This window comes from Coregonus lavaretus (genome assembly GCF_964263955.1).
Source record: "Coregonus lavaretus genome assembly, chromosome: 31".
Lineage (NCBI taxonomy): Eukaryota > Metazoa > Chordata > Actinopteri > Salmoniformes > Salmonidae > Coregonus > Coregonus lavaretus.
The window spans coordinates 23,194,572-23,219,151 of NC_140018.1; the positions used below are offsets into that span (position 1 = coordinate 23,194,572).

Genomic DNA, 24,580 nt, shown 5'->3' on the forward strand with positions numbered 1-24,580 from the left:
CACCATTGGTAACACATAGGAGGTTGCTGGGGAAACTTTAGCTCAAGCACTAATGGTGAATGGTCAGATATATCAATACTCTCATAAGTACACCTTCGAAGGTTAGGCATAAGTTTTTTGTCCAAAAATAAGTAATCAATGCGGGAGTATGTTTGATGAACATGAGAAAAAAATGAATATAGCCTATCTGTAGGGTGTCGGAAACGCCAAGCCTCACATATAGCATATTTCTGAAGAAAATATTAAATAAGTAGGGCACATTTAGATGGGCCTGTAGCTCTTTGCGAGGACTTGTCAAGAACTGGGGACATTGTACAGTAGAAATCACCCCCTAAAATCAACAAATGGGAATCTAAATTGGGTATAGCAGATAAAAAGGTAGAAATGTAACTTGTGTCATCCCAATTGAGAGCATAAACACTAGCCAAAACAAGAGGGGTAGAAAACAGTTTACCAGTTACTCTGACGTATCGTCCCTTAGGATCAGCAATAACCTCAGAAGCAACAAAGGGAGTAGATTTATCAACCAAAATTTACATTTTTACATATTTAGCAGACGCTCTTATCCAGAGCGACTTACAGTTTAGTGAGTGCATACATTTTCATACTGGCCCCCCGTGGGAATCAAACCCACAACCCTGGCGTTGCAAACGCCATGCTCTACCAACTGAGCTACACGGGACATGTACGGCAGCACCTCTTAATTAACTATGAAAGTTAGAGTGGAACAATTGACCAACCCAGTCCTTGTGAATCCTAAAGTGCTCACAAGTCCTCAGGTGAGTCTCTTGTAGAAACGCAAAATTTGCGTTCAAACCCTTTAAATGTGTCAGGACCCTATTACGTTTCACAGGGTTGTTAGCCCTGCTGCTGTTCCACGAACTGTACTTGATGGTATTATTTCGGCCGCCCTGAGCACCCATTATACAACCCTGTCATTAGAGCATAGAGTGGAAAAGCAATGAATACCCAAAAACCCCAGGATAACTTGTCTCAGAGTAATAATGTACTGTGTAAGATACTTGGAAAAAGTATGGAAAAAGAAACTGAAAAGAAGACAGAATGACAACATTAGAACTGAACAATTCAACCTCCTTCCTCCCCCATCCACCTCCCCCCACACCAGACAATACCTCCGCAAACGAGATACAAGCCTAAATAGAACATGTTTTCTTCACACGGTATGTCTGTGAGAGTGCGGTGTTAAACCCAAACCCACAGTCCCACCCTTTAAAGTAGCATTCTGTGTTAGTGAATCAAGCAGTACAAAAAATATATAAAATATAAAATGTAAATTAAAAAATATTTTAAAATTGCAACCCCATGTGCAAACAAAATTAGAAAAGCACCACTTGTAGATGTATAAACTTATATTTCCAGTATTATAACAGGTATTGAGAGAGAAAATAAATATAATGTATCAAGGATCCCAGCCAAAAACCTCTCATTTGAAGTAAGCAAATTGTACTAAAATGACAAAAATAAAATCTAGTTGGACGATGTGACAACGTACAGCCAAGACCACAAAACTACGTCTGGGCAATGTTGAAAGTTTGCTGGGTCTAATTGACTTTCCAAACCTTCAACATTGAGGTGAAGACCCCCCCCCCAAAAAAAAAAAAAAAAAAAATGTTCAGCTGCCCTTTTAAGGTTACCTTGGTAACAGGGCCACTTGAGTCATCAGGTGTGCCTGTGCTGTGAGAATATCACTAGTAGAGGCCAACATATCTCTTTTTGCTAGCAGTGGAAGCAAACTCAAACATTGAAAAGCAACCTAGCTTGTGAAAACTTTTTTAAATAGCTAAGAAACATGAGGACAAAGTCTCATTTTAGTAGACGTTTGAGTAAATTAGGCCAACTTTTATGCCTGTGCATATTGCTTCTAAAAATGAATCTTTCAGCACTTCACACAGTGCTCACAGAAATGTACACAATTGTTACCTGGAGGAAAATGGGGAGGGTAATGCTTTTTCAATTTGAGTTAGGGGGAGGTTAGTATTTTAAAATTTAGTCCAGGGGAGGGTCACATAATTTGCAATCATTAACAAACCCAGGAGCTCAACTTTGGTTTTAGAAGTGGGGGGGACATAACCTTTTTTTTTATATATATTTTTATCTGGTCGGATAAACACTCCAAACAGCCTACCCAACCGCTCGGAGGCGTCCGCATGGTCCTAAAGCACACAGTTGCCTTGTTTTGCATCACATTCCAATGATAAAACTGGGGGGGACAAAAATGCCATTTCAGAATGTGGGGGGGACATGTCACCAGTGAAAGTTGCACCCCTGAACAAACCTAACGCAATGGTCAATCTAAGCGCTGGTGGCAGAGCTAGAGGTTTGGGGGGGGGGGGGGGGGGGGGTCAGAAATATTGTAGCTATTTTCACAACCAAAGAGGGCTTGGTTTTGCAGAATAAACCAGTTGTGGGTGTGTCAAGGCTTGGCCCCTCACTGGCGAATCAGAACATGCTCCATGGCTAAATACTGTATGTGGTTGCTTCAAGTTGTGTATTTATGGTATTTTATGTATTGCCTTGGAATCAACTCCAATTCCAATGTTGGTCCGTTATAATTTGTTAAACAGCTTATAGAAACAAAATAACAAAATGTAGACCCATCCCATCTTTGCTAAATATGTTAACTTGAATCTGTTTGCAGTCAACATTGTTCTAAGTAATTGCATGGCTTCAATGTGGAAATATACCGTGCATTCAGAAAGTATTCAGACCCCTTCACTTATTATTCTAAAATAGATTAAATAGTTTTTCCCCCCTCATCAATCTACACACAATACCCCATAATGACAAAGCAAAAACAGGTTTTTAAGAAATTGTTGAAAATGTATTTTTTTTTTTTAAACTGATCTGACATTTACATAAGTATTCAGACCCTTTACTCAGTACTTTGTTGAAGCACCTTTGGCAGCGATTACAGCCTTGAGTCTTCTTGGTTATGACGCTACAAGCTTGGCACACTTGTATTTGGGGAGTTTCTCCCATTCTTCTCTGCAGATCCTCTCAAGCTCTGTCAGGTTGGATGGGGAGTGTCGCTGCACAGCTATTTTCAGGTCTCTCCAGAGATGTTCGATTGGGTTCAAGTCCGGGCTCTGGCTGGGCCACTCAAGGACATTCAGAGACTTGTCCCGAAGCCACTCCTGCGTTGTCTTGGCTGTGTGCTTAGGGTCGTTGTCCTGTTAGAAGGTGAACCTTCGCCCCAGTCTGAGGTCCTGAGTGCTCTGGAGCAGGTTTTCATCAAGAATCTCTCTGTACTTTGCTCCGTTCATCTTTCCCTCAATCCTGACTAGTCTCCCAGTCCCTGCCACTAAAAAACATCCCCACAGCATGATACTGCCACCACCATGCTTCACCGTAGGGATGGTATTGGCCAGGTGATGAGCGGTGCCTGGTTTCCTCCAGACGTGACGCTTGGCATTCAGGCCAAAGAGTTCAATCTTGGTTTCATCAGACCAGAGAAACTTGTTTCTCATGGTCTGAGAGTCCTTTAGGTGCTTTTTGGCAAACTCCAAGCGGGCTGTCATGTGCCTTTTACTGAGGAGTGGCTTCCGTCTGGCCACTCTACCATAAAGGCCTGATTGGTGGAGTGCTGCAGAGATGGTTGTCCTTCTGGAAGGTTCTCGCATCTCCACAGAGGAACTCTTGAGCTCTGTCAGAGTGAACATCGGGTTCTTGGTCACCTCCCTGACCAAGGCCCTTCTCCCCCGATTGCTCAGTTTGGCCGGGTGGCCAGCTCTAGGAAGAGTCTTGGTGGTTCCAAACTTCTTCCATTTAAGAATGATGGAGGCCACTGTGTTATTGGTGACCTTCAATGCTGCAGAAATGTTTTGGTACCCTTCCCCAGATCTGTGCTTTGACACAATCCTCGACAATTCCTTCGACCTCATGGCTTGGTTTTTGCTCTGACATGCACTGTCAACTGTGGGACCTTATATAGACAGGTGTGTGCCTTTCCTAATCATGTCCAATCAATTGAATATACCATAGGTGGACTCCAATCAAGTTGTAGAAACATCTCAAGGATGATCAATGGAAACAGGATGCACCTGAACTCAATTTCGAGTCTCATAGCAAAGTGTCTGAATACATTTTAGAATAAGGCTGTATCGTAACAAAATGTGGAAAAAGAGAAGGGGTCTGAATACTTTCCGAATGCATTGTATGATCAATAGCATATTGTTTGTATAAATGGTGCACACTAGTTCATATCTTCTCCTGATATGTTTGTCCTTTCCAGGGTAGAGACATATCTGGCCTGACAGGGCTGGAGGAAGTGATCCTTTCATCCTGTGAAGGTGGTGGAGGCCAATGCTTTCAGGGCTCAGGGGGCACTAAGAAGCCTGGATCTATAGAAGAACAAACTGCGTCAGATCCCCTGTGGTCTCTCACCAAGCTTGGAGACTAAATGTGGGCCTCCAGGAGTCTGTCTTTAAGGGGCTGAGTAAACTACGTCTGCTTGATAAATAAATAAATTGGTCATTTAGCAGACGCTCTTATCCAGAGCGACTTACAGGAGCAATTAGGGTTAAGTGCCTTGCTCAAGGGCACATCGACAGATTTTTCACCTAGTCGGCTCGGGGATTAGAACCAGCGACCTTTCGGTTACTGGCACAATGCTCTTAACCATTAAGCTACCTGCCACCCTTGATCTTCAGAACAACCATATCACCAACCTGCATTCCAACACCCTCTCCACCCTGGTGAAGTTGGAGTGCCTTTACCTGGATGGAGATAAGATTGAGACGGTGCAAGTCGCTCTGAGACTCCCCCGACTGAATCTGTTGTGCTTGGGGAACAACAAGATCCCCTCTTTTCCCTCAGCCTTTTTCACATCATTACAGTCCCTGATGACACTGTGTTTGCCAGGGAACCTCCTATAAAGTTTCCCACACAATCTCCCTCACGCCCTGTCCCACCTGAACTTGGACAGGAACCAAATACGAGCACTGAGGAACCGAGAGATGGGCCAACTCCGCAACCTCACGTCTCTATCTACGTCCTACAATAGGTTGGTTTCTTTGGATGGTGGCCTTTGCTTTCCCAACCTCACAGTGCTGGAGCTACAGGAAACCACCTGATGGTGCTTTCCAGTAGACTGAGCCCCAAACTGGAGAGACTGGATTGCAGTCAGAACTCCATCCAGGAAGTCACCTTCCAGAACCTGTCTGGAATGAAACAGCTGAAGCATCTCTTCCTGGAGAATAACACAATGTGGAACTTTGAAGCTAATGCTCTGAGGAACAGCGTTCACTTAACCAACCTGGCACTGGAACAGAACCTCCTCTCATCCATTCCAGATGGGTATGTATGTATTTCATCCCTTTGATATGGTGCTTCAGTAGCATGTTATAGACTAATGATTGTAATAACATTAATGAATCAATTAAATGCACTTTAAGTGGTACACCACACTTGAATAACATTATATATGTGTTATACATTCACTTAAGTATTACTAATACTTTGTACAATACATTGGTAGAATAGTGGCCTAACCACATTCTAGGTCTTTGGGTAAACCAATTTGAGTATAAAACCAAAAGGCAATAGATAAACACTTATTGTGGTGAGAGCTTCCAGAGAGTCTGATCCACCTGGACTTGAAAGGGAACTGCATTGAGGCCATCCAAGAGCAGGAGCTGAGGTCCCTGAAGTGTCTGCAGGTGTTGAACCTCCGGAGGAACAAGCTGACCTCCCTCCCCCAGATCACCCTGGACATGTTGCCCTGGCTGAGGACCATCTACTTGGATGGGAATCCCTGGAACGGCAGCTGTGAGCTCCTGAGGGTCAAGAGGACCCTGCTGGCCAGGAGGGTGGAGATCCCTAACGAGCTGTGTAATTAGCTAGTCAGTGTGTCAGGGGACAGCTGGAGAGCGTACCTGATGGCCCTAGACAGGTGTGAGGAGTACTTCAAGAAAACCACACCTGAGGACCAAGTGGAGCAGACCGACACTGAGGAGTATTATGATTATGATTCCTAGCTGGAGAAAATAGATGTAGCGGGGACATATCATGTTTAGCTGAACATACTGGGTATTTTTTGTATTTTGAATGTTTTAACATGTATTAGTGTAGTTTGGCATTGACTACTACGGAAGTTACCTTTAGCGGTGTAGCCTATAAAAAAAATATTGAACTATTGTATTAACAGCCACTGCAATATACATGAGTAAATAGGTAGAAGTAGAATACACAGACAGACTTGCACTTCTAGGGTGCTAAACCTGGACATTACCTCTAGGCTCCGACAGAAAGTACAACCCTAGATCTCGCATGATTTCATGTTTGCTGACTCGTCCAATCACTGAGCTCGACTGAGCTACGTGTATCTCCGGGTTCAAAGTGTAAGGGTTGGATGAAGATGGCAGCCGGCAAACGGTGATGTTGGCAGGAAGCGAAATGGCTCACAGTATTAGATTAGTGTACAGCCATCATTACTAGACTTGAAATGCAGCGCTCAATACATTTCTGATAATTATTGTATTTAGAGATTTTGTCGAGGAGGGCTGGATAATGGCGCTCGTTTACGAGTTCGTGTGGCGGGTTCTACATGTCCTTCTCCACATTCATAGAACGCTTATCACTTTGTTCCGAATCCGCCTTCGGAATTGGAATGGGCGGCTATGGTCACGAGCCTTAACAGCGGTTCTTGTGCCGATAGCTCTCTCGTTTCCCAAACAGAAAAATCTCGTTCCAGCACCCGGTAAACGCGTTGGTCGTCGGTATCGCTGGGGGGCGGATGGGAAATCTCTGGAGAAGCTGCCTGACCATATCGGCTTGTTGATAGTGGAAGAGGAGCCGAGATTCACAGACATTGCCAACCTTGTCGTGTGGTGCATGGCAGTCGGCATATCTTATGTCAGTGTGTACGATAACCACGGTAAGATATCATTTGATTATAGAATGTGTTCATTATTTGTATTACTTATAAACATTCACACCAGGAAGTGCTAAATACAACGCCAGCAGACAGTCACGTGTCAGCTACCCATCTGTTTTTGTAATCAGATGAAGCAAGTCGTGAATTTTTCTATTTTGGTGCTTAAATATCTTTGATAACTTATCCAAAATATACATTCTGATAGTCAAATAGCTTCAGAAATCTAACAGCCCACTTCTGCAATATCAGCTTACTAATGTATCTTCCCCCTCCCCCCATTTCAGTGTGAAAGACGTGTAATACTTATCTGTATCAGTATCCATTCAGTTTACAGTTTAGTCATTTAGTAGACGCTCTTATCCAGAGCGACTTACAGTAGTGAGTGTATACATTTTCATATTTGTTTGTACTGGTCCCCCGTGGGAATCGAACCCACAACCCTGGCATTGCAAGTGCCATGCTCTACCCTGAGCCACACGGGACTACACAGATCATATTCCTGGTGCTTACATTGTCTTTAGGCTCTGCCCTCCTCCCCAATATGACATGTCTTGTCATTAGAGAAACCTCTGCAGTGCAAAAGCTACTTTATTGTTAATTAACTATCTAACAATGTTGTATAACTACATAGATGATTTCAGACAGAAGCCTCAATAGGCTTTCAAGGTTTGCCCAATGGCTTTTTCAGCTAATTAATTATTTGAGCTTAGAAGGAATTGTCTTAACTGAAAGGTTACACACATAGTATTTCTATTCCTGTTTCACCACAGCCACTCCTACTGGGTCATAGGCTAGTTGTTGGAAAATATTGTTTAATCCTTCTTGATGGCCGTCTCAGTGCTTGGTGGTGTGGTGTTTTTCCTCAATGTCTGCTGACTTGTCATCACTCTCTCACTGCCAATAATAATAATAATATGCCATTTAGCAGACGCTTTTATCCAAAGCGACTTACAGTCGTGCGTGCATACATTTTTGTGTATGGGTGGTCCCGGGGATCGAACCCACTACCTTGGCGTTACAAGCGCCGTGCTCTACCAGCTGAGCTACAGAGGACCACAATCTGCCATATGACACATTATTCACCCCTAATGACTAGCCTTACTAGCTATATCATGATGTTAATTTAAGATCTCTGCTCTAAAAGATAGCAAATGTTTGTATTTCTTGTCTTTCAGTTGTTGAGATTGGGTGTACGTCCCCCATATGATATAGGCTATTGGATTGCTCACATATCCCTTTTGGTTCCCAGGTGTGTTCAGGAGGAACAACTCCAGGCTGATGGATGAGATCCTGAAGCAGCAGCAGGAGCTCCTGGGTCTGGAAGGCTCCAAGCAGCACTCTGTAGAGTTCCTCAACAATGGCACTGACAAACAGGACCATCAAGGTGAGACAATTGAACACTGAACACCAGGGGCCGTATGTATCAAGCTTCCCAGATTAGGAGTGCTGGTCTAAAGAACTGAGCCCTATATTAAGTGCGTGGTTTGAGGAGTTAGCGAGGTAACTTTGGTCAACTCGGGATAACCGGTACCACGAAAGTAGCTCACCTTTTAGCTAGGTACATTTTTATGCCAACGAATCCTTCAGAAGTAACCTTCTCCCGGGCAGGCTAAGGGGCTTTTCTCATTGATGAAAGTTGAAGGAGAGGCAGTGTTAAAGTACATTAACTTTTCAATTCACATTAGCAACGGAACATCATGTGCCGCAAGAGGGTTCGGCTCTTGGCAAAGGGCATTTAGCGTAAATATCCCTATGAAATATCCCAGTATAGCCACTAGCCAGCATGCTTCAACTATGCAAGCGACTTTTCTATTATAACTATATTACACATTTGAAAAATGGAACCAAACCACATTACACTCTTGAATAATGCAAAAATTCACAAACGTACAGACAATAAAGGAAAAATGTTTTTGTCTGTATGCTACACTCATTACATTTTAGCCTCAAAAGGACAGTTTTAACACCATGTCTTCATCAAGCAACATTAGCCTATCAAAAATGAACGATTAAGCCTACTACCCCTCTCATTCACAAACGTGCATACAATAAAGGTAAAATGCATAGTCACTTTAACTCTACCCACATGTACATATTACCTCAATTACCTCGACTAGCCGGTGCCCCCGCACATTGACTCTGTACCGGTTACCCCCCTGTATAGTTATTTTATTTATTTTTTACTTAACACTTTTTATTTATTTTCTTTTTAAAAAACTGCATTGTTGGTTAAGGGCTTGTAAGTAAGCGTTTCACTGTAATGTCTACACCTGTTGTATTCGGCACATGTGACAAATAACTTTTGACTTGATATGAATATAGAAATACAGTAAGCCTACTTTACAACATTACAAGTCAGGCTTCATTTTTGTATCAATATCATGCAAATCATTTGGCCTACATGTGGTAAAAGCAAATTGCGACTGGGTATAAAATATGTGAATTCACTGGGGAGTTGCGACATGCTGTTTTTATATGGAAGCCCATACCCGCCACCCCCAAAAATAAATACATTGAAATGCCTCATGATTTGTGAACTTGTGCACAGTTAATCTGTGTTTCAGTCTGATCAACTGCAGCCTATAACAACTACAGCAGTGGTTCCCAAACTAGGGGTTGCGACTTCATGTGGGGTCGCCCGATATGAAAATGGGGTCGTGGGAGAATTTCAATAATCCTGGTTTAAAAAATATATATACAGTACCAGTTAAAAGTTTGGACACACCTACTCATTCAAGGGTTTTTCTTTATTTTTACTATTTTCTACATTGTAGAATAATAGTGAAGACATCAAAACTATGAAATAACACACATGGAATCATGTAGTAACCCAAAAAGTGTTAAACAAATCAAAATATATTTTATATTTGAGATTCTTCAAAGTAACTACCCTTTGCCTTGATAACAGCTTTGCACACTCTTGGCATTCTCTCAACCAGCTTCACCTGGAATGCTTTTCCAACAGTCCTGAAGGAGTTCCCGCATATGCTGAGCACTTGTTGGCTGCTTTTCCTTCACTCTGCGGTCCAACTCATCCCAAACCATCTCAATTGGGTTGAGGTCGGGTGATTGTGGAGGCCAGGTCATCTGATGCAGCACTCCATCACTCTCCTTCTTGGTCAAATAGCCCTTACACAGCCTGGAGGTGTGTTGGAACATTGTCCTGTTGAAAAACAAATGATAGTCCCACTAAGTGCAAACCAGATGGGATGGCGTATCGTTGCAGAATGCTGTGGTAGCCATGCTGGTTAAGTGTGCCTTGAATTCTAAATAAATCACAGACAGTGTCACCAACAAAGCACCATCACACCACCTCCTCCATGCTTCATGGTGGGAACCACACATGCGGAGATCATCCGTTCACCTACTCTGCGTCTCACAAAGACACGTCGGTTGGAACCGCAAATCTCCAATTTGGACTCCAGACCAAAGGACAGTTTTCCACCGGTCTATTGTCCATTGCTCGTGTTTCTTGGCCCAAGCAAGTCTCTTTTTCTTATTGGTGTCCTTTAGTAGTTTCTTTGCAGCAGTTTTACCATGAAGGCCTGATTCACGCAGTCTCCTCTGAACAGTTGATGTCTGTTACTTGAACTATGTGAACCATTTATTTGGGCTGCAATCTGAGGTGCAGTTAACTCTAATGAACGTATCCTCTGGGTCTTCCTTTCCTGTGGCGGTCCTCATGAGAGCCAGTTTCATCATAGCGCTTGATGGTTTTTGCGACTGCACTTGAAGAAACTTTCAAACGTTCTCAATGTTCTGTATTGTCTGACCTTCATGTCTTAAAGTAATGATGGACTGTCGTTTGTCTTCGCTGATTTGAGCTGTTCTTGCCATAATATGGACTTGGTCTTTTACCAAATAGGGCTATCTTCTGTATACCCCCTACCTTGTCACAACACAACTGATTGGCTCAAACGCATTAAGAAGGAAAGAAATTCCACAAATTAACTTTTAAGAAGGCACACCTGTTAATTGAAATGCATTCCAGGTGACTACCTCAGGAAGCTGGTTAGAGAATGCCAAGAGTGTGCAAAGCTGTCATCAAGGCAAAGGGTGGCTACTTCTTTGGTTACTACATGATTCCATGTGTGTTATTTCATAGTTTTGATGTCTTCACTATTATTCTACAATGTAGAAAATAGTAAAAATAAATATAAACTCTTGAATGAGTAGGTGTTCTAAAACCTTTGACCGGTAGTGTATATCTACAGAAATAAGACAGATCCTGCTTCTGTTGCCTGTTTGAGTGTTTGTTTAATAGCCTACTGATTTCGTGAGCACCAACCACAACATGTCGGATAAACAATTTCACAAGTTTGTCTGTTCGCTATGCTGTAATAAAGGCTTTACTTTTTTATTTAGTTTTAGAACAGCTTCTCTGGTACTATTTAGTGTTTACACTGTTCCAAATTGTCAGAAATTATATTTATTATAATAATAACCCTCATTTGTCTTGATCTTCTTATTGTTATTATTATTATAATAAGCAATGTCGTTATCATTAGTAGGCTTAGTATAGCAACCTTGTATAACCACCATCGAGCTTTAAGCCTAAGAGCGCATCCTGTTTAGTCTTAATACCATATCTTACTTAGGCCTATATTCCAATACTTATATAAGCTACAGTACTGTATCTATCAATCATTCATTCATTGTGTCATCACACAACATATGAGTCATTCATGATTTAAAATGCAATCAAGGATTTTAGTTTTAAAATAAAATAAAGCGAACCTTGAATAATTAGCGTAAATAATAAATAAACTTTTCCATTTTGGAAATTGCATTCACGAATGAATGCAACTGATTTTAGTCTTTGCTGTAATAAAGGTGAAGAAAATAATAATAATTACACACTCTGGCATGCTTATAATTTTTGTGTTTACATTGTTCCAAACGGTCAGAAATGATATTGTAATCTAACAGCACCTGTTTGGCACACATAATATGCACACAGCGCTTGCTCCTTACCTTATTTTTCTTGATCTCCAGTATTTTCCACAACTAGGCAACTTTATTCCATTCTGACTTTCCCTTTAGATCAGCTTTAATGTTGCAGATAGATTGTAACTTCCATCAATGTAATTGTCTGCATCACTTCCAATCCCCCATATGTTTTTTTTCCCTCGCAATATATATATATATATATATATATATATATACACACACACAGTGGGGAGAACAAGTATTTGATACACTGCCGATTTTGCAAGTTTTCCTACTTACAAAGCATGTAGAGGTCTGTAATTTTTATCGTAGGTACACTTCAACTGTGAGAGACAGAATCTAAATCACATTGTATGATTTTTAAGTAATTAATTTGCATTTTATTGCATGACATAAGTATTTGATACATCAGAAAAGCAGAACTTAATACTTGGTACAGAAACCTTTGTTTGCAATTACAGAGATCATACGTTTCCTGTAGGTCTTGACCAGGTTTGCACACACTGCAGCAGGGAATTTGGCCCACTCCTCCATACAGACCTTCTCCAGATCCTTCAGGTTTCGGGGCTGTCGCTGGGCAATACGGACTTTCAGCTCCCTCCAAAGATTTTCTATTGGGTTCAGGTCTGGAGACTGGCTAGGCCACTCCAGGACCTTGAGATGCTTCTTACGGAGCCACTCCTTAGTTGCCCTGGCTGTGTGTTTCGGGTCGTTGTCATGCTGGAAGACCCAGCCACGACCCATCTTCAATGCTCTTACTGAGGGAAGGAGGTTGTTGGCCAAGATCTCGCGATACATGGCCCCATCCATCCTCCCCTCAATACGGTGCAGTCGTCCTGTCCCCTTTGCAGAAAAGCATCCCCAAAGAATGATGTTTCCACCTCCATGCTTCACGGTTGGGATGGTGATCTTGGGGTTGTACTCATCCTTCTTCTTCCTCCAAACATGGCTGGTGTCCTTTGACAGCTCTTTGGTCTTGCCCATAGTGGAGTTTGGAGTGTGACTGTTTGAGGTTGTGGACAGGTGTCTTTTATACTGATAACAAGTTCAAACAGGTGCCATTAATACAGGTAACGAGTGGAGGACAGAGGAGCCTCTTAAAGAAGAAGTTACAGGTCTGTGAGAGCCAGAAATCTTGCTTGTTTGTAGGTGACCAAATACTTATTTTCCACCATAATTTGCTAATAAATTCATTAAAAATCCTACAATGTGATTTTCTGGATTTTTTCTAATTTTGTCTGTCATAGTTGACGTGTACCTATGATGACAATTACAGGCCTCTCTCATCTTTTTAAGTGGGAGAACTTGCACAATTGGTGGCTGACTAAATACTTTTTTTCCCCACTGTATATGTATTACATATACATACGTATATATGTATTACATATACATACATACATACATATATGTGTGTATATATATGTGTATGTATATGAATATACAAACATACATACATATATACAGTGAGGGGGAAAAGTATTTGATCCCCTGCTGATTTTGTACGTTTGTCCACTGACAAAGACATGATCAGTCTATAACTTTAATGGTAGGTTTATTTGAAGAACAGTGAGAGACAGAATAACAACAAAAAAATCCAGAAAAATGCATGTCAAAAATGTTATGAATTGATTTGAATTTTAATGAGGGAAATAAGTATTTGACCCCTCTGCAAAACATGACTTAGTACTTGGTGGCAAAACCCTTGTTTGCAATCAGAGGTCAGATGTTTCTTGTAGTTGGCCACCAGGTTTGCACACATCTCAGGAGGGATTTTGTCCCACTCCTCTTTGCAGATCTTCTCCAAGTCATTAAGGTTTCGAGCCTGACATTTGGCAACTCGAACCTTCAGCTCCCTCTACAGATTTTCTATGGGATTAAGGTCTGGAGACTGGCTAGGCCACTCCAGGACCTTAATGTGCTTCTTCTTGAGCCACTCCTTTGTTGCCATGGCCGTGTGTTTTGGGTCATTGTCATGCTGGAATACCCATCCACGACCCATTTTCAATGCCCTGGTTGAGGGAAGGAGGTTCTCACCCAAGATTTGACGGTACATGGCGCCGTCCATCGTCCCTTTGATGCGGTGAAGTTGTCTTGTCCCCTTAGCAGAAAAACACCCCGAAAGCATAATGTTTCAACCTCCATGTTTGACGGTGGGGATGGTGTTCTTGGGGTCATAGGCAGCATTCCTCCTCCTCCAAACACGGCGAGTTGAGTTGATGCCAAAGTGCTCGATTTTGGTCTCATCTGACCACAACACTTTCACCCAGTTCTCCTCTGAATCATTCAGATGTTCATTGGCAAACTTCAGACGGGCCTGTATATGTGCTTTCTTGAGCAGGGGGACCTTGCGGGCGCTGCAGGATTTCAGTCCTTCACGGCGTAGTGTGTTACCAATTGTTTTCTTGGTGACTATGGTCCCAGCTGCCTTGAGATAATTGACAATATCCTCTCGTGTAGTTCTGGGCTGAATCCTCACCGTTCTCATGATCATTGCAACTCCGCTAGGGGAGATCTTGCATGGAGCCCCAGGCCGAGGGAGATTGACAGTTCTTTTGTGTTTCTTCCATTTGCGAATAATCGCACCAACTGTTGTCACCTTCTCACCAAGCTGCTTGGCGATGGTCTTGTAGCCCATTCCAGCCTTGTGTAGGTCTACAATTTTTGTCCCTGACATCCTTGGAGAGCTATTTGGTCTTGGCCATGGTGGAGAGTTTGGAATCTGATTGATTGATTGCTTCTGTGGACAGGTGTCTTTTATACAGGTAACAAGCTGAGATTAGGAGCACTCCCTTTAAGAGTGTGCTCCTAATCTCAGCTTGTTACCTGTATGAAAGACACCTGGGAGCCAGAAACCTTTCTGATTGAGAGGGGGTCATACTTATATCCCTCATTAAAATGCAAATCAATTCATAACATTTTTGACATGCGTTTTTCTGGATTTTTTTGTTGTTATTCTGTCTCTCACTGTTCAAATAAACCTACCATTAAAATTATAGACTGATCATTTCTTTGTTAGTGGGCAAACGTACAAAATCAGCAGGGGATCAAATACTTTTTACCCTCACTGTACATATCCTTTCAAAAAATATATTTCCCTTTATTACTTTCCAACCCCACCACCCCTTCCCTAATTGGAGTAAACTAGTGAACAACAATGCTTAGGCCTCTACTTCCAGCTTATACATACTATATACATTTTATGCACACAGTCAATTTTGACAATATTTCAATTTTGTTTGTTTTTACTCCTGATTCACAAAATCTCTCAACCTATAACCTGTATACTTATTATGGACACAATATTCTTTACATTAGTTATCTTGTTGTTATTAGTTGTTGTCGGTAGGCTGTTGGTCGACTGAGATTTCTTTAGTCGAGCAGTGGCAAATATATATAAAAACGAGACTCCTGTCTGAGTGGACTAATCCATTGCAGATAATTATTTAATGCAGGTGATGGCACACCAGTATCTCCAGTAGTACATTTACTGTTAATTCCCATCATTTCTAATCTACAATGTTTGTTTGGTTACGGTAATTTCTGTTAATTAATTCATTAAATATATTATTATTAAAGTCTTACCGTTGTAATTGTAGGAGTGGACACGTTGTTTACAGAGCGTACAACCTAGGCTGCGCTTGTGAGAAAAAAGTTTTGGTTTATTTCATTACGTTTACGAGTTGTCAATGTTAATTGTCTTTTTACTTCTTATCCCTTGCGCAAATAGCCTACAGCTGTGTCTGTCTGTCCGTAGCTCACTGGCTGGGAAATATTTCATACAATGTTGCATGTTTGCTAGCACGAGCTTCCGGGCTGGACCAAGTTAATACAATAGTCGATGCAGTGTTTCAAGTTTGTTGCAGACAATGCATAGCCAATGTGATTTATAGGATATCTATTTTTATCAGGATATTTTCTACCTGTGGGCTGCATTGTTTTTATTTTGTTGGCTTTATGTAGGCTATTTTTACATATTGGCAATGGCAATATAAGTTATTTTTAGATTTGTGTCATTTTCATTTAGATTGAATTTTGATTAACCACATGACATTGATTTTGAGATATGAAGACTATATTATAAATTAAATTAAACTGTTCCACGTTTAATGTGCATATGAAAATCATAACTGGGACGCAGATCAGTAGAAACGGTACAATAACTTGGCACTCCAAATGCAAAAGGTTGCTGACCGCTGGTGTAGCCTATTACCGGCAACTTCAGGAGCATAATGGCAGAATATGCGAAGGCCAGCAGCAGCGGGAGGAGGGTCGGGAACAGGTTTTTGTTCTTCTGGTTAGGCTATATTGATCTCTGGCTCGCTCTCTCTTTAGTCATTTGTGTGCCTTCATTTTTAATCGCAGTGCTTAAAGCATCAGACAAGCTCAGTAGCCTACATATAGTTGATTCAAACATAGGGTGTGTCTATAAATGGAAAAATACAAGTTAAAAAATTTCGACCTATCGATTGGTCGAAAGAACAGACGACTCTCGGTCGACCAAGATTGTTTTTAGTTGTGGACAGCCCTAGGTGCTATTGTCACAGTCACTCGCTGTCATTTTTTTCAAACAGCGCAGCAAGTCTGAGCCTGGCCCGGCAAAATCAAATCAATTATGGTCGGACTCCCTCTAGTAATTTGTGTGTCTTAATTATTTCATCAAACAGTGCGCTTAAACCATCAGACAAGCTCACTGCATGTAGTTGATTTGATTAAAACTCATAGGATGTGTCAATATATGGAAAAATACATGTTTTAACATTTTGACCAATCGATTGGTTCGAAAGAACAGACGACTCTCGGTCGACAAAGATTTTTTTTTGTCGGGGACAGCCCTAATGTCTATACAGTTCAGCTGTTTCAGAATTATTGCTCAGCTATTACCATTTATACTGTAGGAGTGTTGGGCTGAACGAGACAAATCTGTTCACACTACCCTGCTCTGAGGGGGTGCAACTGTCGGTCGAGTGTCGCACTCTACCTCTGGAGGTAGCAGTAGAGACGTAGCAAGTTCATATTGTATAAAAATATATAGCTGAGGGTATTCTCTCGAAGCCTTTAGAGCAGGGATCATCAACTAGCAGCGGGCCGTTTTTTTTCTTGAGCGGATGGTCGGGGGGCCGGAACATAATTAGAAATAATTTGTAGACTGCAAATCGACAGCAAGAAGCCCAAACAGATCAAATATTTGACTAAAACATAATCATTTCAAACCTTGGAAACGATCATGTCTCTCTCTTGTGTGTGGGAATACTTGGGAACAGATTTCCAAAATGTAAATAACTTGGAGCTGATTTCCTGTTTTTTAGTCTTATGTCCAACCATGAAAAACAAAATGTGCTGAAAACAGGAGGGGCCAAATAAAACCGCCGTGGGCCGCCAGTTGGGGAACCCTGCTCTACAGAATCTATCATAGTGTGAAAAGGGTCTAACTTAGGGCTAACTCCATTTTAAGTGTCTGAGCCACGAGTTGACCAATGAAATCAGATTCCCTACCTTTCGCAAAGATTGCATCATCATCCCCTTCATTTGAGGAAGACTACTGATTCAATATTTTTATTAGGCTAATCAAATGTTTTTTTGTTTGTTAAACAGTCATTTTAAAATTCCTATCACATTACACGTTTAGTAATGACAGAATGCATTTGAAACTTCACGCACACCAAAACTTGTGTATGACTTTATTTTGGAAAATGTTAATTTATTGATAGGAGTGGGGGGGGGGGGGGGGGAGGTGCTTGTGCATTGATAAGCACACAGACTGCATTAACGATAACTAATAAAATAAGGACATCACTTCAACAAGCCTATTTTACACCATAGCCTGAAAAGCTGGAAGGGCTACAACAGAGAAGCATTCAGAACTCTCCTATGTGTAGGCTATTTGGTTGTTAATTACCATTTATGAATAAATCATTCAATTCTATTGGATACTACACAAACACTTTGAGGCTTCATTGGAGTGCAATATTCACAATTCATCACTTATTGAATGAAGTTTGAAACTGATTATGAAGATTATAGTTTATTATTATTTTTTAGATGGATTCCAGTTCCACCAGGCTTTTGTTTATAGCTTCTGTGGCGTGTGTTTATTAAAGGGCATGTGGACTGCAGCTAGCCTGTATGGGCTGATTTGAAGATTTATTGTGTAGTTTTACTCGCCATCTGCTCTTGGCACCACCTTTATCCCCAGAGCAAGTCAATCTGTTATGACATACAGTCACACTTCCACCATATGGAGAACACAACACAGAAGAATTCTCTTCACCAAGGAAATTGGGCAGCAGGTAGCCTAGCAAACCGAAAAGTTCTCAGACTAGCTGAAAAATCTGTCTGTGCCCTTGAGCAAGACACTTAACCCTATGGATAAGAGCGTCTGCTAAATGACTCAAATGTAAAAAATAAATTCCTGTTCACAGAGACCCTATAATTCTCTAATATAACTTATGAATGATATGATCCTGTTCTTCATTGTTTTCTAATCCAAAAAACACCTGTTTTATGAATGCGATATTCAAGCGCAACAGCAGGATTGTGAAGCAGGATTTCCAAGTTCCCACCTGCTGACCTTTAGTCAAAAAGAAACCTGACACGTTTACCAATGATTGGTGTTATTACTGTGGTTGTGTGTGTGCCTGAGTACCGGTATTTGTGTTTGTGGTCTTATTATGACCGTATTCCTGTGTGTGTCCACAGTGCTGTCGTGTCAGTCGGTGGTGAATGTGCTGTCTCCCGACGATGGGAAGCTGAGGATCGTCCAGGCAGCACAGCAGCTGTGTAGAGCTGTGGAACAGATGGAGAAGACATCCAAAGACATCAACGTCACTGTGCTTGACTCTCTACTCAGAGGTGAGGAGGAGGTCCCTGCTCCATGATCAGGAGGAGGACAGGACATTGGTTGTCACTGTTGTCCTTAGTGCTGTTATTTATTGGCGGTGGGCAATACCTTTTATTTAATTGTTTTATCTTATCAGGATAAACCACACAGACATTATATTGATCATATCCGTATTACAAGCTGGAGTAAAGTCAGTGAAGTCTAGCTCACCAGCTCTCCTTTGGCATGATGTTCAGAGTAGCCATTTCACTCTATTTGAAGCTCAGCAAGGATGGAGGAAAGGGATTGAGTAAAGGTCAAGGAGCCCCCTGTTAGACTAGCTCCAACAGTGTTTGATCAAAATATGAAGTTAACATGAAGCACTGGGAGTCTGTGCCAGAGAGAGCTCTTCTCTCAAAGTGGGTTATTTTCCCTGAGCCCTCTGCCCACCCCGGCTCTGCCCATCGTTAGTCCCTGGCTAAGACTAATCACCCTCACCAGCTCTAAATCTCGTCACGAGTACTTCAGTGGAACATATCCATTTGCACTCGCTCAGTAGAAGGTGATGGATGAGACCCAAGGCAGGAGTATGAACAAACTAATGAGAAAGAATATGAACTACAGAGGATAGCAGAGTTCACTTCAGTGCAGTTAAGTCCAGTCCAGTGTACAGTGAAGTTATGGTTTGTTTCCCTCTCAAGCCCAGTAAGTGCAGCTGTTCTTCAGTACAGTCAGATGTCAGAGACCCTCTCTCTACAGCTGTCAGGATCCAGGGGGGCACAGTGAAAGGGACTCTCTAATCATCTCACTATCTAAGGGGCTTGGCAAGCTGCTGCTGTAGTTCTGTAAGGCTGCGTTTACACAGGCACCACATTTCTGATTTTTGGCCAAACTATTGGCAGAAGATCTGATCTGATTGATCAAAAGACCAATTAGTGACAAAAAGATCAGAATTGGGCTGCTTGTGTAAATGCAGCCTAACATTCAAGAAATTGAACTGTCATTTCAGATAGCTAGTTTCTCTCAATCTTTTCAACAGTCCTTATGAAAACCAACCTCCTAAATATGTCAACAACAAAAAATAAGCCTGATCTCTTTTATATCTCTCAGATATAGGACAGACACTTCAATAAAAAAGTTCCTTTTAGATTTTTTTTTACTATCTGTTTTTCCATGTATGAATCAGTTATTCAATTTTTCAATGGGATAATAGCAGTAAGTGTTTGTAATAAATTCAGTGTTTGATCTAATAATTGTTTTGTATTTTTTTAAAAGGTTCTGTTAATATTTTTTTTACCCATCTACACACAATACCCCATAATGACAAAGTGAAAACATGTTTTTAGAAATGTTAGCAAATTTATATATTTTTTGTTATACAGAAATACTGTCTCATTTACATAAGTATTCACACCCCTGAGTCAGTAGAAGCACCGTTGGCAGTGATTACAGCTGTGAGTCTTTCTTGGTAAGTGTCTAAGAGCTTTCCACACCAAAATTCTTCAACTCTGTCAAATTTGTTGTTGATCATTGCTAGACAACCATTTTTAGGTCTTGCCTTAGATTTTCAAGTAGATTTAAGTCAAAACTGTAACTCGGCCACTCAGGAACATTCACTGTCTTCTTGGTAAGCAACTCCAGTGTAGATTTGGCCATGTGTTTTAGGTTTTTGTCCTGCTGAAAGGTGAATTCATCTCCCAGTGTCTGGTGGAAATTGTTTTACTCCTGAACTTATTTAGGCTTGACATAACAAAGGGGTTGAATACTTATTGACTCAAGACATTTCAGCTTTTCATTTGTAAATAATTTGGGAACATTTGGAAAAACATAATTCCACTTTGACATTATGGGGTATTATGTGTATGTATGCCAGTGACCAAAACATCTAAATGTATCAGTTTTTAAATTCAGGCTGTAACACAACAAAATGTGGAAAAAGTGAATACTTTCTGAAGGCACTGTATACTTCCATTCATTTTTTAAAACTGGTACCGGGCTGTCTTCAGGCAAGTCTTGGGGGCGTCCTAGAGCAAAACAATCGACATGCTCGTGAGAGGCCAAACCGTTCGGAAGCTACAGACAGAAGTTGGCAGATCGGTGGTATCGACTTCAGATGAGTCCCGTGACGCTTGTGGGGGTCTTAGAGCAAAACAACTGACATGTTCGTGAGTCATCTTTCCATAGAGTTTGTAGGCCAAACCGTTCGGACGCTACAGACGTTTTCGGAAGAATACAGATTTTTCGGGATGTCTCATGGTCTGACAAACACCGCTGTAGCTCAGCCACCTTCCGCCGCAGATGCGGAATGCCGCCATTGGCAGATGCGGTGGATTGAGACGCAGCCCATGCAAAAAAAATCTATCTAGCTTAAACAGGTGGATTTTTATGGGGATTTTGTTTATTATGCTAATTTGATTTCCGCAGGGCCGCAGAAATTGACTCAAGGGTTAAATGCTCCGCAGAGGCCACTTTGTGAGATATCCATTGATTGTGTTTTTCATTTACCTCTGTCCATGCTCTCTCTGTTTGTGCAGAGTCGAAGAGTACACCAGATCCAGACCTGGTTCTGAAGTTCGGCCCAGTAGAAAGCACCCTGGGGTTCCTGCCTTGGCACATCAGACTGACAGAGTTCATGTAAGTATTGCGTGTGTGTATTAGATGAGGCTGCCTTACTCATGTGTAGAAGACTGCTTGGAGAGCTGCTGCTCTGTAGAGCTGGACAGGAATGACAGAGGTTCTTCTCTTAATCCTGTCCGATTTATAGCCACTCTCTCTCTGTGTGTGTGTGTGTGTGTGTGTGTGTGTGTGTGTGTGTGTGTGTGTGTGTGTGTGTGTGTGTGTGTGTGTGTGTGTGTGTGTGTGTGTGGGAGACAGAGAAAGTGTGTGCGTACCTATGCTTTACCTCCTGAGTAGAATTGATATGGGCCTGTTTTCATCTGTGGAAATTAACTGGTAAACCTGTCTCTGCTGCCTCACTTATCTTCTGGCTTGACCGATTTGCAACACTTTAAAAAATGCTGCTGTGTAACCAAGTAGAAGTAGTAGTGCTATTTTAAAGATAATGGAAATACATAGAGAAAATGTTGCAGTTCAGCCTACATAAGATATGCAATTAGACTTTACCAAATGATGATGCATCACTAACAATTACATAAATCCTATTTTTAGACATGTGTCATTGTTTGGCAGTCATGAAGTTCAGTCAGAATGGCCCACATTATTGTATGTAATCAGTGTTTACAAAGCAACATTTTATTTGACATATACTGTATTTGGAAGGACTGTTTAGACTTACCTCTACCAAACACTAGATGGCGGTATAGTACTGGAACTGCTTTGACTGTAGCTCAAGCAGCAGCTTTCGGTCATTTTTAGACAGCCATCGTAAAGTACATAATTGTATTTGCAGGGAGCCTTTTTACAAATGTAACATGACATTTCTGTTGATCCCTTATTGCTTGGTATCTATTTTAACAACATTATTTAGCAGATAAACTACAGCCATCTGAAGTAGGCTAGAGGTGTCTCTCTAGTATATGTCTCTAACATCCTCCCTCTCTCCTGCAGCTCCTTACCCTCCCATGTGGATGTCTCCTATGAGGACTTATTCAGTGCCCTTCAGCACTACGCCTCCTGTGAGCAGCGGCTGGGGAAGTGAGTGATTGGCCACGCCCCCTCCAGAGGAAGGGGAACGACGGGTGGGGTAGGGGCCGCCCTAGCCCCTCCTCCTCCCGGGTCGCTATGTTTAAAGTGCAGGCACTAGAGAACAAGCAGCCAGCCAGACAGCGTACCGACGCATCAAATCGAATTGCATCTCCACTCACTCACTGTTTCTCTGCTCATCCGCAACGCTCGCCAGGCCGCCTCTGAGGCATGCTGGGTAGTACGGGCCCTGCCAAGGTAGCGGCACGCACTGAACATCTGCCAGCTTGGAGGAGATCCGCCAATACCCTGCGTCAGCCGGATTAACGAGGAACCAACATCACCTGAAGGACATGGTTAGCAGTATGGTGTAAATCTAGTGTTCTTCTCTCTTTCTCTCTCTGTTTGCTGTAGATCCTACACCTGCTGAAGGATGTCTGAATACATGGTTGTACTTTGTCTTTATTCAAAGTTACTATTGGTGGACTGTGTGTGTCTGCTTGTGTACCTGTGTGAAAATCAGCCAGCAAGTATACAATTTCCCCCATGACCATTACTACTCTTTCATTTGGTGTTGACTCTATTGCTCCGTCCATAACGTGAAGATGATTGCATATTGAAAGAGCTCCTTAATAATCCTCAGTGCTGCCTTCTGTTGTTCGTCCATGTGAAGATTGACTAACTCTTGTATTAAAGTGTTGTTGGGCTGCTATTTCGTTAATCTAATTTAAAACTCAGAGATTGTCTTTCTCTTTGGTTAGACGGCATACTGTAGTATTTACACCATAATGCTAACTCTTAGTACTTGTGGGACTAAAACTCCCAGACCTTCACTAGCTAAGGTACCAGTGGTTGGGTTGTCATAGGAAGTTTTGATGGGTTGTTCCACATGGAGCCTGTCAGTGTAAATGATCAATAAATGTTACTGAAAACCCCATATATACAGTACCTGCTTCGTTTGGATTGGATTCCCTCAGCTTCTTTTGAAGACAGAATGGACTGCCAATAATGTGTCTTTTGAGTAATCTTCCTTTGAGATAAATGGAACCGATGTAAATGGTTGATTTATAGAGTTGTGTTGTATGACCTCATTTTATGCATGTCCCCTCACATGTAATGTGTTCTTTGGTGAACAAGTGTTATATCCCCTGTTCTATATGCAGCAAGAGGTATCAAGGGCCTGGTGGCTTTTAAATCTCAAATTATCAGCTATTGAACAATTGAAAGAGTCACGCTGTTGTCACCTTGGATTTGTTAGATCATTATTTATAAAAAATTATAATAATTTGCACTGCCACTGGTGGGGTCTGCCTTTCCTTAGTCATTGCGTCCCAACCCATATCACTAAGTAAGTGTTTCACCAGTTGAGAGCTGTGTAACTCGGGCGAGGGACTCCGATGCAGGTTTCTAGACCTTTTTATATGCAGCAATCATCCCAATGCATGAAAGACTACACCGTCATTCAAAGGGAAAGCAACTTGAAACGCTTCATAACTGTCTGAGGTGTGCAGGAGAGCTGCATCTCCCTGGATGCTGTCTGATGCTGTGTTTTAGATAAGACAGACTGGCCTACACACCTGCAGCTGAGAGCAGCTCCAACCACTACTGCTACTCCACTCCCTTTCAGATGCAGCACTTTACACAAATCTAAACATCACCCTCAACCCTTTCTACATTATGTTTTCTATGTATTACAAAATGTACCGTAATTTTCGGACTATAAGCCGCGCCTTTTTCCCAATTTTTCGACCCTGCGGCTTATATAACGGTGCGGCTAATCTATGGATTTTTACAGCTAACGGCCACTAGAAGACCTCCTAAATCTATGGATTTTACAGGTTACAGTCCACCAACTTTAACACTATGGGCTCTATGACCGCTCCGCGCCCCCCCCCCCCCCCCCCCCCCTTTAAGCGGCGGGCTCCAGCAGGAAAAGCTGGAGGCCGGAAAAGAGTGAGACAGGTAGCGCGCAAAAGTAAAAGTGGAACCGAGAGTGGTACGAGAGACAGAACGAGAGCAAGACAGACAGACATTACGAGAGCGAGACAGTTTGTCTCTTTCCCGACAATCCCCTCTGTGCACGAACCCTTACATATGGTAATTAAACATTAAAACACCTGCGGCTTATAGTCCAGTGCGGCTTATATATGTACACATCATTCAATATCATTCAATTTAGCTGCTGCGGCTTATACTCCGGTGCGCCTTGTAGTGCGGAAAATACGGTATTCAATTTGTAAGTCGCTCTGGATAAGATACTGCGAAAGTAGGGAAGG

General features: G+C 41.9%; 1 protein-coding gene and 1 pseudogene across 2 annotated transcripts; both read left to right on the top strand.

Moving 5' to 3' along the window:
- Nucleotides 1-710: 710 nt before the first annotated feature.
- On the top strand, nt 711-5,996 carry LOC311106810 (nephrocan-like; annotated as a pseudogene). Its single transcript has 4 exons — nt 711-779; nt 4,253-4,465; nt 4,654-5,324; nt 5,596-5,996. The product of its transcript is annotated as a nephrocan-like (transcript).
- Nucleotides 5,997-6,364: 368 nt separating this feature from the next.
- Nucleotides 6,365-23,250, top strand: nus1 (NUS1 dehydrodolichyl diphosphate synthase subunit). Its single transcript, XM_084149096.1, has 5 exons — nt 6,365-6,895; nt 8,145-8,279; nt 18,542-18,694; nt 21,197-21,296; nt 22,230-23,250. The coding sequence occupies exons 1-5, from the start codon at nt 6,529-6,531 to the stop codon at nt 22,318-22,320; spliced, it is 846 nt and encodes a 281-aa protein (XP_084005222.1). The 5' UTR covers nt 6,365-6,528; the 3' UTR covers nt 22,321-23,250.
- The last annotated feature ends 1,330 nt before the right edge of the window (nt 23,251-24,580 follow it).

Coding starts and splice junctions, on each gene's coding strand:
- nus1 (XM_084149096.1), top strand. CDS start 6,529: ATGGCGCTCGTTTACGAGTTCGTGTGGCGGGTTCTACATGTCCTTCTC. Junction 8,280..18,541: donor TGACAAACAGGACCATCAAG/GTGAGACAATTG, acceptor GTGTGTCCACAG/TGCTGTCGTGTCAGTCGGTG. Junction 18,695..21,196: donor GCTTGACTCTCTACTCAGAG/GTGAGGAGGAGG, acceptor CTGTTTGTGCAG/AGTCGAAGAGTACACCAGAT.